We start from the raw sequence: 13,712 nt of genomic DNA, 5'->3' as shown, positions 1-13,712 counted from the left end.
CTTGTCGAATCTTGATTCCAAAAACATATAGATATGATATGCTCACACGCTCAGAAAGTTAAAACGAAGAGAGGTACAGAAAAGCGTGCTATCCTTCTCAGCGCAACTACTACCCCGCTCTTCTTCTCAATTTCACTGCCTTTGCCATGAGCGGTGGTTTGACGATGCTACGAGTATACGGTCTTGCTGCGTTGCATTGCGTTCAGTTTCATTCTGTGAGTTCGACAGCTACTTGACTAAATGTTGTATTTTCGCCTTACGCGACTTGTTTTCAAGATAAGTTTGTATAGGATAAATGCTTAGAACTCTTCTTCTTTTCTTCGCAGTTTTCATATGCTGCCCCACGAGTACCCTGTTTTCTTCCAGCGGTGTTTTTCAAAGTCGGCCGACAAGCAGCTTCCATGTTTTCTCCGGAGTTTTCATACGACGATCCAGGAACAACTTTCTTGATTCCAGGAGAGTTTTCATAAGACAAACCAGGTGTAACTTTCTTGATTTTGAGAGAGTTTTCATTGGATGGTTTGACAGTGTCTTTCTTGGTGCACGTTCTTTCAGTACTAAGAGGAGTGCTGGGTAGGATGTAACCATCATCATCAAATTTCTTCTGGCATGGTTTTAGTGTATTTTCCTGTTTATGAAGAAATCGGTGCTCGTCTGAAGCAGAACTAACTGCGTGAAGATAATAAGTATCCCCCTTGGATTGTGTATATGCTGTACTCAGATCTTGGGAAGCACCTGCAAGAAATAGCAACATCTTTAAAGTGTTTGTCAAAACAAAACAAAACAAAACAAAACAAAACAAGAAAAACACTAGTTTTGACAATCAACGGACTAGTGGTAACCTAAATCAAAAGACTAAAAATAACGCCTAAGTACGGGTACCCTCAAAATCGACCTGACAAAAACGAAGGTACAAATACAAAAATCGACGCAAATTCAGAGTAGGTACACCTTGGGAACGGACAAAGTGTCTTAGTAATAATTTGCAGCATCGCACAAATGTTGTAAAATGCAATGATGTAATGAATAGTACATAAAGCATAGGCGAGTTGAGTTAGTTACGTTTTGGTTGAATTATGTCCATGTTTAAATCTGATTTTGTTTGACAAACATTATTGTCCAATTTATTTTTTCTCCAAAGGGACCCTTTTTATAGACAGTGAGCATTACAACACAATAAGTGTATGAGACATAAGATTTTCATAAGTACCATTGGACAAGCTGAATAAACAAATGTAATAAGTAATATACTGATGCACAGATACACTTGCTGAATTTTTTTTAGCTTAATTTTATTTTGCACCTGTTCCAATGTAGTTGGCCGGGACTTCGACCACTTCATCGTAGCTGTGATTGCTGTGTGTTTTGGAAGATCGCCTGCTCTGCCATCGTTGATTGAGTTTCTCAGCCTCGGGCGACATGGGTCGTAGCGGCAAAGGCCTCCCTGGATATCCTAGGGATCGTGGTCTGGAGCGTCGCTCTGTTTAGTTTAAACATAGTGAGCGTGAAGGAGTGTGGGTGGGGGGTTGACAATTTGACGACGGAAACAAATAAACACGAATTGACAAAATTATGATTGTAAGGATGGTGAAAGTTACTGATTAACTACTTCTCACGAATAAATTCGTGCAATCACAAACAATCTACTTTGTGAAAGTAAGACATTCGTCTAATTATTTCAGCTTCTTTGGTGATCAAAACTTCAACAATCGTCTTTGTAAAACCATTATTTGACAAGAGATCAACAAAAATGAACATGACAAGGAAATCCAAGGATTATTGTTTACAAGATACTTATCTCTTGCCGACATTTTTCTCGTATGCAACCTTCATTGACTGCCAATGTGGAAAACAATTACTTATCAGAGACACATACAGACAACAAATAGACACTGTGTGCATCATGGGACAAAGAAGAAGAAAATGACAGTTTTACGCCCTCACAGCAAAGCCATTAGGGGCATGTTACACGGGAAAACCCGGCTTTGTATGAAAATAAAAAATAAAAATGCGGGGGGGGGGGGGGGGGGGATGTAGACAGCTGGCTGCCGGCTGCTAGAGGAGACCTGAAATGGGCTAGGGACCGGGTTGGGTCGTCTTGGGTCAGTGCTGAAATGGTTACCTTTTTGGCTGTTGGCCGAACGGACACCCGGGCTTCATATTTTTGCATGCATGTATTCGTGTTTCCAAGGCCTGAGGCTTTCGCTGTGACCCTGGGATCTTTATCGTGCGCATGCGTGCACACGGGGGTGTTCGGACACCGAGGAGAGTCTGCACAAAGTTGACTCTGGGACACACATCCCGCGCCGAACTTGGGGGTTGAACCCACGCTGATAGTAACAACCGGTTTTAAAGCCAGCGCCTCTACCGACTGGGCAAACTCCCCCCCCCCCCCCCAATTGGTTGGGGTCAAGAAGTTCCATGGAGGGCGGGGGGTATGGAGTAACACATAGTGACAAAGATATCCTCACTCTAATTTTATATCTAGCTACCTACCTCTGATTTTCTTCGTTATACTGCAGGCGACGAGAACAACGATGACAGTGACGACGACAACCCCACTGGCTGACACAGCTACGATCATCGTCAAAGAGTTGTTCCATTGTGGAGGGTCCTGCTCTTGCTCTTGTTCAGGAGTTGCAGTACCAGGCAAAGCTGAAGAATGAATGGATAATGAAAAGAAGGAAAAAAACCGTCAACTGGTTGATCAAACGATCGATTCGGCAATCATCTAATAATCAGCCAATCAATTTTCTAGTCCTTCTTCTTTTTACATTTAGTCAAGTTTTGACTAAATGTTTTAACGTAGAGGGGGGAATCGAGACGAGGGTCGTGGTGTATGTGTGTGTGTGTGTGTGTGTGTGTGTGTGTGTGTGTGTGTGTGTGTGTGTGTGTGTGTGTGTGTGTGTCTGTGTGTCTGTGTGTGTCTGTCTGTGTGTGTCTGTCTGTGTGTGTGTGTAGAGTGATTCAGAGAAAACTACTGGACCGATCTTTATGAAACTTTACATGAGAGTTTCTGCAAATGATATCCGCAAACGTTTTGTTCATTTTTTTGATAAATTTCTTTGATGACGTCATATCCGGCTTTTCGTGAAAGTTGAGGCGGCACTGTCACGCTCTCATTTTTCAACTAAATTGGTTGAAATTTTGGTCAAGTAATCTCCGACGAAGCGCGGACTTCGGTATTGCATTTCAGCTTGGTGGCTTAAAAATTAATTGATGACTTTGGTCATTAAAAATCTGAAAATTGTAAAAAAAAAAATGTTTTTTATAAAACGATCCAAATTTACGTTCAGCTTATTCTTCATCATTTTCTGATTCCAAAAACATATAAATATATTATATTTGGATTAAAAACAAGCTCTGAAAATTAAAAATATAAAAATTAGTATCAAAATTAAATTTTCGAAATCAATTTAAAAACACTTTCATCTTATTCCTTGTCGGTTCCTGATTCCAAAAACATATAGATATGATATGTTTGGATTAAAAACACGCTCAGAAAGTTAAAACGAAGAGAGGTACAGAAAAGCGTGCTATCCTTCTCAGCGCAACTACTACCCCGCTCTTCTTGTCAATTTCACTGCCTTTGCCATGAGCGGTGGACTGACGATGCTACGAGTATTGCTGCGTTGCATTGCGTTCAGTTTCATTCTGTGAGTTCGACAGCTACTTGACTAAATGTTGTATTTTCGCCTTACGCGACTTGTTCTTTTTCTTCTGAGCACAGTCTGACAGTGTATATATATTATAGTTCAGCTCAGCAAGATTTGTGCAGTGGTTTCGTTCTTGCTATGTTTTTGTATGATGGGTAGAACTAATGAATGGGCACAGTTGAGAGCGTAACTACCTTTTGTAGTATTCAGGAAAAGGTATATACAAGAATCGATTTTTAACTATTTTGCCCAGTCGACAGATAGGCAGGACAAGTACAAAGAGCAAGAGAGAGAGAGAGAGAGAGAGAGAGAGAGAGAGAGAGAGAGAGAGAGAGAGAGAGAGAGAGAGAGAGAGAGAGAGAGAGAGAGAGAGAGAGAGAGAGAGAGAGAGAGAGATTGAAAAAGAGACATTAAGAGATACATAATCAGACAGACAGACAGACAGGCTGGCAGACAGAAACCCAAACTTCATTACGAAATGATACATGTTTTCGGCTTAACGTAATCTTCCAATCTGACAGACTGACAGGCAGGCGGCGAAAGAGATATTGAGACAGACATACAGATAGACAGATAGAGAGGAAGACGCATATATCATGCCGTTACACATACACACACAGGACGAGGCAGAATGAGGGACATAAAGAGAGAGAGAGAGAGAGGAGAGAGAGAGAGAGAGAGAGAGAGAGAGAGAGAGAGAGAACTTTGAACTTAATGTTATTTATATCTAAATAACAGAGAGAGAGAGAGAGAGAGAGAGAGAGAGAGAGAGAGAGAGAGAGAGAGAGAGAGATACAGAGACAGAGAGATACAGAGACAGAGACAGACAGACAGACAGAGTGAGAGAGAGTGAGAGAGAGAGAGAGAGACAGACAGAGAGAGAGAGAGAGAGAGACAGAGACAGAGACAGACAGACAGACAGACAGACAGACAGACAGACAGACAGAGACACAGAGAGACAGTGGAATACTCACCAGTTTTAATGAAATCAACTACCTTCTCAAACTTGTGACCGTTTCCCAGTTCTCCAACAAGAGTTAAGGCGTCTCCCCTGAAGTTGTCAATGCGTCCTGTGAGTGAATGGGATAAGCACGAGCAACCCACAGGTTTTGAACACTCTCCGTTTTCAAACCGAATGTTGCAAATGGGTATTGGAAAATGCGAACGATCGCTGCTGCCATGAAACGCTTTGACTGACTTGACGAAGCTGTTCTCGCCTTGACATGAGTTCTCCACAGTAAAGGTCAAGGTGGAGCCACCATGTTTAGGAACCAGCGTTGCCTCGGTTATAAACGATGCACCTTCAAGGAGAAGAATGGAAATAAACAGATTACTAAGGAAACACACAGGCTTCGACATTTTAACACCACCCACTGAATATACAATGTTCGGAAATAACTCTGTCGGATTTGTATAAGTTGTGAAAGAGTGAATATCCTTGTTTTTTCAGAGACAAATGAATTCACGTGTGCTCCTGCCCACGTGTTTCAGACACACCTCTCGCTAGTGATTGGCCCTTGCATTGTGTGTTCAAGTAAAAGGGATATTTAACCATTCATAACCCGACAGTTATTTTCGGAATTCTACTATTGTTTGCTATGTATGTGCCCTGTGAACTATTCCTCACGATGTGTCAGTTTTCATTGAGTGAGACTGCCATATTGTGCAAAAAGAAGTAGCATACAATGCATTCATCAACAGTATGCCAGAATAATTTCAACTATGCACAATCCTGCAAGGCATTAACCATCTGAATGTGGGTAAACTTAACATGTGTGTCTTCACGTCAATAGACACACTATTTTAAATTCTGGTACGAACTGTGCGACACATTTATTTAAAGGCACACTGCTCCCCTTGAAAACAATTCGTCTCAGATCTGGCCAGGCATTTACATGAGATAAGACCATCCCTCCACTTGCTCATATTCCAACAATTAGGTGTATGGGTGCTCTTTATGCACAGTTCAAATATGGCTGTGTTTAAAATTCGTAAAAGCCGCTAGTGACTGTTGAAAGATATTATTCATAAACAAAGATCACAGCAAACAGTTAAGGATGCTAATGTTTGGTTTTCAACCACTGGGAAGGTTGGCCTTATATCATGCAGTAGCCTGGTTTGGCCGTTTAGTGTTAGTGGAATTATAGTCTACGAGAAAGACTGTGCCTTTATAGTAAAGAGTATTTCCCCATACACCGGACGTTCCGAAATATGTCAAAGTAATTCAAATCTTTTAAACATTTGATATGATGTGTAAATCTCTGTAAAGGACTCACGGCTGTTTCGTTGTCATTGTTTGCTCACGCCACTTAGAAACAATGTCATATCTTCGTTTACTTTTCACTGAAGAACGGAAATTAGATACTCACACAACATATCGCCACATACAGCTTGACATGCTAGTGAGATAGCTGTGGATACACACAGGGTTCTGAGAAAATTCATCTCCTTTGTATCTGAGCAGCTCATGCAGACACAGTTTGAAACACGCGTACAGTCGAGCGGCCGGGTAACGAGTGATTGTGCGTTTGCAATTGAAAATACAACAAACATATCATGGGACAATTGAGTAGGGGTTGAGAGGAGAGAAAGTTCCGCTTACACATAAAGTTGCCAGTAAATGCGACATTGCTCCAGCATCACGATATTGAAAAGAGAAGGGGCGGAAGGAAGAATGGGGATGGTGATAAGCAGATGAGTAAGAACAATAAACTGATGGCTCTGACTGTCGAACAAAGCAGAAATGCTTCCTTGATTATTGTCCACACTGTGACTTTCTCAAGCGGAACAGATAGTGTAGCAACAGTAAAATGCGTATGTACACATCTTCACAGAGTGATTATGTGTTGTTGCTTGCAAACTCTCCCTTACACGTAGTTTGTTAAAAAGAAAGCATTAAGCCCATTACAGAAACACAGACATTTCTGACCAGTTGATCGTTTAGGTAGGTAATATAATACGAGAAAGAAGAAAGTAGTAAATCATTGCAGGCTAAAATCAGTACGGGTCAAATGGTTGAGTATTAACATTATTGGCATAACTATGGAATGATGTGTCATTTCGTAAATAAATGCTGTTGCTCGGTGCAATACGTTTATGTAAACTACAGACGCACATAAAACGCAATGTATCATAGACAGTAAACTCAGACTCAATGACAAACAAACTAAAGGGATGCTGTCAGGCTCAAAACACACGTTGCGTTAGACTGACTGCAGCTTTCTAACTGTAGGTAGCTAGCTATATGTGTACTTAGACTCTATTTGGGCTATACGACGCCACAGTAGTTATGTAGATATATGTTTATTCTTTTGATTGCTCGAGACTGATTTTCCCAACTCAAGGCGACTGTCCAACGTGTTTCCTGTTTGATATTGGGTCGCATTGGATACTGAATTGCGTTTCTTACTGGCCCTCACGAAATGATAGTTGTGTCAGTTACACAGAGTTACACAAGAGGGCTGCTCAAACGACCAGAACAGATCGTGTAACTCAGGCGTTGGCTTCCTGGGGAGTTCAGGTTGACATTAAAAGCTGGGTGTGAAACATTCTGTTTTTTTGTTTTTGTTTTGTTTTAGATATCATTCTAACTTCCCCGCCTGCCACACACTCTCTGTATCTTTGATCCCTTTTATCTCCTGTTATATTTCAACAAAAAACACATCCGCAACCCAAAGACCATCCATATCACATTCCAAAAGTATGGAGATCACTCCTTGAAAATATTCTTAATTGAAGTTGCCTTTCTTCTTTCAAAATTAAACTTAAAACACAATGCTTCTATCCCCCTGTGTGTGTGTGTGTGTGTGTGTGTGTGTGAGTGTATGTGTGTGTGGTTGTGTGTGTGTGTTTGTGTGCGTGTGTGTGGTTGTGTGTGTGTGTGTGTGTGTGTGTGTGAGTGTGTGTGTGTGTGTATGTGTGTGTGCGTGTGTGTGTGTGCTTATATGTATATGCTTGCGCGTGTGTGTGGGTTTTTTGTTTGTGTATCTGTATATCTGAAATAAAGAGAGGGGGAGAGATACATTGTGTGTGTGTACATTTGTGTTTTTGTTAGTCCCTGTGTGTGGAAATGTATGCTTGTATGATAGACACACGTGCGCACACACACACTCACACACACACACACACACACTCACACACACACACACACACACATACACACACACACACGCACGCACGCACACACACACACACATACACACACATACACACGGCACACACACACACACACACACACGCGCTCATGTTCACAAGGTAAAGGTTAACACATGATGTCTTCGCAATCACGTTTATTAAGGAAGCAATGGTTGAACACAAAAGCTAAACATATTGGCACAGGAACATACCTTATAAAGGACGATTTTTGGAACATGGAAGAACTAGCAATAAAACAATGTAAATTATGGTCAAGTGTAATAATCAACATTAATATTAATCACCAGAGATGAGCGAATGTGAAGAGTACGAAGATGAATATTTATAAAACATTGATAGCAGTAAGGAAATGTCTGATGTAAATTAGAGGAGTAATGAGTAGCTTACCTTTTGCGATTCTGTGTTGGGATGTGTGTGCTGACAGATTTATTTACAATGATAATGGTATCTAGCTATTATGTTAAGCTTCTATGCCACCAGTTAAAAATTGAGGCTCTCTGAAACTCTATTTGACGCCCCCCCCCCCCCCCCTTCCATCCCCCCCCCCGCCCCCGCTGCTATACGCCTGGCTCCAAATTCGCATTTGGTCGGTCAAAAGCTCCCTTTAAAGACTTTGGTCACTTTATTAATGACAGAAAATCCACACATAATACAAAAGAGTCAAAAGGCAAACAGTTATGAAATTAAACACTATAGTAATCTCTGGCTATAGTTATTAAGCATCGCAACTTATATGCGTTTTTAGGCCGTGATTAAACTTCCCTTTATAAGATGTTCATGGTTTGTAAATGCAAAACTTGATGTGTGCAGAGCTATTTACAAAAAAAAACATGTTTCATTCACCAATACGTGCCTAGATCTGTCACTTACAACAGCTCAGACACACCAACATAATATGGCACAACAAGTTGTTTGCAAATGCACATACAGGGCAGGTACAGGGCAATCTGTCTTTGTGTATGCTGTTGAGTTCAGCATAAACAAGGGGGGTGGGGGGATTACTTAGCTTCTGACCAAGTACAGATCGATACGAAATCTCGGAATAGTGACGTTACAAGGATGACAATCCCTTATAGCGTGCAGACGGTATTACAATAACAGTAAAGAGGCCACTTTTTAAAAATGTTCTCACGAATTTAACCTAAAAGTAGTCTACGGGGAAATTTCTTGCACAGTAATTAAACAAAAAAATGTACATATAAACTCGCAACTGCTCCCTAATAATGATAATTTACAATTATGTTGATTTTCGTACGTTTTAGTATTAGCAATCATACAATTCACTAACAATCAAGTGTCATGCAAATACTACGTATATCAACTCAAATCTTAAATCACCACCAAGATTCATCACTTTTTTAGTCAAAAACTAAAAAAAAAAAAACCCACAAAGGCAGTGAATAGAGAAATTATAGTATGCACAGTGTTCCCAAGCACAGCGTTCAACATGTGAATGTATGACCATGAACCACCACTTTAACACTTTCGCGACGGGACACTGATAAATCAGTACCAGCGCTGACACGCCCATGGACGGGAAGCGCATTTTTCAGTACCAGCCATAGAGGGTACACGACTCGTGATTGCTTCCCGGTTTTTGAAGCTTGCAAATAAATTGAGTTGTTTCCCTTGATACACTTGGCGTCCCCTTCTGCCATTTGCAAATCCGCCTGATTTGTGTGCGTTTTTGAGGAAGAAAAAAATGAATCAAAGGCGAGCCTTGTCTCGGGAGGAGATTCTCCGGATGTTGGACCTAGAGGATCCCGTAGAGCATGATTCGGACGTATCGTTTTCGCCTCACGAAAGCGATACAAGCAGTGAAAGTGAGGAAGAAACAGTCCCGTTGTTGCTAGTACGAGTCGGCAAACTACACGTGGTTGGCGGTGATACTGCTAGACGAACATGTATCTCGGAATCGTGCAGGAGCTATGGGGGCGTGGCAGCACTGATAACAATGGATGGCTGGAGCCTTCAAATCCTTTTGGAATTGTTCATAGGTGTACAGTTGGTACTTTGTTGTGAAAATGTGACTTATATTCAATATGGATTACCTAGACATCATTTGGTGAGTGTTAGATCTACAGTTTTGTTTCATTTGAGTCAGGATGCTGTGAGTGAATGCGTGATTTGCTTGTTTTTTTCTTTGTACTGTCTCCTTATTTCTGTGTACAATGTTAACAATATTTCAGCTAATTCATAGGTTTTACACCTTGTTTGGTTATAACATTATTTATAATACTTTCTGTTAAAAAATAACTTTTAAAAAAAGCAGTAGAAAATAAAACACACACAAAAAAACGTTAAAAAACACAAATTATCCCCCTTTCACCCCCCTTTGCTAAAACAAATCGCGTGACAAACTTATAAAGAGCACGACTGAACTGGGCATCCATTTTTGAATTAGTACACAAAATTTGGTGGTGATTGGACTTAATTCAAGCTTGCTAGACAGATTTCTTTACAGTTACTGATTTTTGGGAAGTTTCTTGGTGGCAAGCTTAGGCAGGCAGGACGTAAACGCCGTGGCAGTGCTAGTCACAATAGTGTTAAAGGTGTTTCTGATGGCGTGATGACATAATTAAAAACACCCAACCAACTATTTAGCTATTGGCGAGACCAGACTCTTTTTTTATGTATCTTTTTTTTTTTATGTTGTGGGGGGTGGGGGTGAAGAGGGGATAACACGAGTATCCCTTTGAATTGGACAAAGAAAAAGGTCACTCTGGAAAATGTGAAATGAGGCATTGATAAACACCAGTGAGTACAAATATATTGCCTCATGTAGCTGTGCTGTGTTCCTTGAAATTTAAAAGGATGTTTTTCTCACTCATGGCTGCAATCATTTTTGTACATACACGTTCACACTTTGAATTTCACTTCGGACATCAACCAGATGCAACAACAGCAACAACAACAACAACAACAACAACAACAACAACAACAGCAACAGCAACAGCAAAAACAACAACAACAGCAACAACAAATAAACAAGCAAACAAAGAAACTAAATAAGGCAAACACACAATTAACCAAATTCTGTCCAGTGGCAGTATGGAAATGGCAGGGTATAGCTCACACACTTCATCAAACATTGCAGACACGTTTTCATGCAGAAATCGTAGATCTTCTTTAAATACAACATAATTATATAATGTAACTTCATGCGTGAAATAAAATGTTTACTGCATGCACGCAGAATGTCTCCAACTGAAATTCATCGCACAGAGTTTTTAGAGGACGGCAACTTATTCTTTAGGCCTTGAAGTCTACCGACTTTTCTTTTAATCTTTCTACCATCAAGAGCAAATCCTTACATGAGTTCACAATAGCGCCTTCGTCAAGAATGAGTTTTGTGTTTGTCTGTGAATGTCTTTGGTTGGCCGCTGTTCAGTTCTGACGCATCGAGGCCTCTGCTATGAGTGCTGCCCCGACATTGCGACAGCCAGCTGATGATACCAGAAGGAACTGAAACAGATTAACACGGGACAAACTCATTCATACTGTGAAAACAATAGTTAACCATGGAATCCGAACAAAGGTGAACAAACAGTGTAAGATAAGTATTGTCTTAATGGATGATGTTTCCAGACATCTCATTCGTTGTGTGATTTGAGAGGAGGACAGCCGAGCGTTAAGCTTCCATTTTGAGAGTTTATCACAAGAAACAGAATCTTAAATTTCGTATACGCAGTTGGAACACTCGGTGTGCTGGCCATTTTCAATATGATCAATCAATATGAGGCTTATATCGCGCGTATTCCGTGGGTACAGTTCTAAGCGCAGGGATTTTATTTTTTTTTTTATATTTTTTTTTTAATGCTGGCCATTATAACTCACGTTCAAAACTAGATCTGCTTGTCAGAAAAACAAAAACAATGTCTTTGTTTATTAACAAAAAATGCTCTTCCCATTTCAGTTACTCACCTTGTCCTTCAGTTCTGGCTTGACAAGCTTGTTGGTAGTACTGTACACGATCTCGCCGAAATGGGGAAGTTTCTTGTTGAGTTGCCCACCAACCACGACCATGACTCCAGGCTGATTCAGGCGGTTGATCAGAGTCGCCAGGGCTGAAAGTATACATGTTGCATTGGACAGTTGATAATAATTATGTGTGGCATTGGTCGTAAAGAAAAGTGTCCATAATGGCACGTTACTCCTCCAAAGAAAAGCATATACTGTGCTTTATATTCATGAATAGCCACATATAAGGAAGTACATGCACCATGGTAATGACACATTTACAGAGCACATTCTTCGGGTACTGCGATTGTTAATGTTGTGCAATGGATATCTGATATTACATTCCGAGAAAATGACGCATTTATAGCAAGTTAAAAGCAAGTTACCTGCAGATGTCAAGTAGATTGCACGGTCACAGACGAGTCGACAAACGTAGCGGATTGTCGTCATGTCTTCCTCTGTGTATTGCTTCACTTCTAGCTCTGTCAGTATGTCTTTGGTTTTCTGGTAAGGGCTTTCTGTGTCGCTTTCTGTATCGCTACAGATAAAAACAGACAGGAGGCTTCAATGCTGAAGCTAAAGGAATGAAGGTGCTGATGCTGCTTTGAATGCTGCTGCTGCTAATACGACTTAAAGGCTTGTCTCATACATTCTGACTAAAGTGCCTGGCAATAATATTTAACTGATTTTGATTTTATTCTTGCTATAATTAAAATTGCACTTGTATGACATTTGCAGCATTGTGTTTCCAAAACCCAAAGTGCATGTAATCACTGACATATTACTAACCGCGATGATGATAACGATTATATCGTTATTATAATAGGTCATCTCCCAGCCACGTAGAAAAAGACTACAGATACGTAATAACCCAACAAAATAAACACTCAGTGAACAAACCTTGCAATCATTGCAACACGATCTGAAGTAATAGAGTCTTGTTGAAACAGCTTACAACTTTGGTCTTTTTGGTCTTCCAGGTGGAGTAGCAAATCCTCTTGTCTCAGTCTCTTCAGCGCCAGTCTCACGATGTCCCCAATGTATGTCCAGCTCACCATCTTTTCAAATCTTAAACACAAGAATATGTAGAAACTTAATTACATGATGGTGGTCAATTTGTTTGGGTTAGAAGAAGAAGAGACAATCAATCTGAATGTTAATTTCTAGGTGGTTCTTTCTTTCTTTATTTGGCGTTTAACGTCGTTTTCAACCGTTCAAGGTTATATCGCGACGGGTTCTAGGTGGTTTTGACCTGTCTAATTTTTAATTGACGCTAATCTGTATTAGATTTGTCAAGAACAAACAATACAACAATAAAAACTTGAACAAAATCTCCCCTGAATTACACAACTTGATTAGTTGAAAGTATAATATTATGATCATAACGTTTTAGGCCTTAGCATACACTAAACTGTGAAACATATTTCATAACAAGAACACATTTGTCATCTATTAATGCATTCTATATGTTTGCAACTCATTTCCTCAGGTAAGGGCCAAGCAATAAAAAAACAACTGTGAACAAAGAAAAACGTATTGTGGTTTAACCAGTAGAATGTGCTTCTGAGCCACAAAGCCCTCACAAGAAAACGGAGTAATGAGGAGGGAGAATCACCAGAAGATCGCATCGCGCTGACATTCATTACCTCAAGTTTGTAACATACGTTTGATATGAATATCGCATTTGTGCTCCTCTATGTATATATGAGCTATTCATACACACACTTGGAAAATTAGCATTCTAAAAATGAAAGCTCTTGACTTTCACCATTGCTGCCGTACCTTGAGTTTAAAGCTTGGTTGATACCCATTCGTTCGGGAAATAACACGTGTGGCTGTAACGTAGTTCTTCATGTTATTATTCCTGTTCGAAAGTTGTTATTGCATGCATTTACTTCAATTCCACACACACACACATGATTCTGCCACTTTTCATCCAGG

The 13,712-nt window shown here is 40.2% G+C and overlaps 2 protein-coding genes across 2 annotated transcripts; both read right to left on the bottom strand.

Moving 5' to 3' along the window:
• Positions 1-90: 90 nt before the first annotated feature.
• On the bottom strand, positions 91-6,032 carry LOC138956930 (uncharacterized). The gene is made up of 5 exons (XM_070328136.1): positions 6,026-6,032; positions 4,631-4,957; positions 2,497-2,655; positions 1,304-1,480; positions 91-735 (listed from the first exon to the last, which is right to left on the bottom strand). Exons 1-5 carry the CDS (start codon positions 6,030-6,032, stop codon positions 272-274), a joined length of 1,134 nt encoding a protein of 377 aa, XP_070184237.1. The 3' UTR covers positions 91-271.
• A 5,534-nt stretch (positions 6,033-11,566) lies between these two features.
• Positions 11,567-12,915, bottom strand: LOC138956925 (hexokinase-like). Its single transcript, XM_070328133.1, has 3 exons — positions 12,672-12,915; positions 12,158-12,309; positions 11,567-11,878 (listed from the first exon to the last, which is right to left on the bottom strand). The coding sequence occupies exons 1-3, from the start codon at positions 12,827-12,829 to the stop codon at positions 11,724-11,726; spliced, it is 465 nt and encodes a 154-aa protein (XP_070184234.1). The 5' UTR covers positions 12,830-12,915; the 3' UTR covers positions 11,567-11,723.
• Between the last annotated feature and the right edge of the window lie 797 nt (positions 12,916-13,712).

This window comes from Littorina saxatilis, unplaced genomic scaffold (genome assembly GCF_037325665.1).
Source record: "Littorina saxatilis isolate snail1 unplaced genomic scaffold, US_GU_Lsax_2.0 scaffold_459, whole genome shotgun sequence".
Classification (NCBI taxonomy): Eukaryota; Metazoa; Mollusca; class Gastropoda; order Littorinimorpha; family Littorinidae; genus Littorina; species Littorina saxatilis.
Note: the sequence above shows the minus strand (reverse complement) of the source record. Positions and strands in the feature narration are given on the sequence as shown.

Coding starts and splice junctions, on each gene's coding strand:
- LOC138956930 (XM_070328136.1), bottom strand. Junction 2,656..4,630: donor AGTTGATTTCATTAAAACTG/GTGAGTATTCCA, acceptor TTCATTCTTCAG/CTTTGCCTGGTACTGCAACT. Junction 1,481..2,496: donor TATAACGAAGAAAATCAGAG/GTAGGTAGCTAG, acceptor TAAACTAAACAG/AGCGACGCTCCAGACCACGA.
- LOC138956925 (XM_070328133.1), bottom strand. CDS start 12,829: ATGGTGAGCTGGACATACATTGGGGACATCGTGAGACTGGCGCTGAAG. Junction 12,310..12,671: donor CGTGTTGCAATGATTGCAAG/GTTTGTTCACTG, acceptor TTTTATCTGTAG/CGATACAGAAAGCGACACAG. Junction 11,879..12,157: donor AATCTACTTGACATCTGCAG/GTAACTTGCTTT, acceptor GTATACTTTCAG/CCCTGGCGACTCTGATCAAC.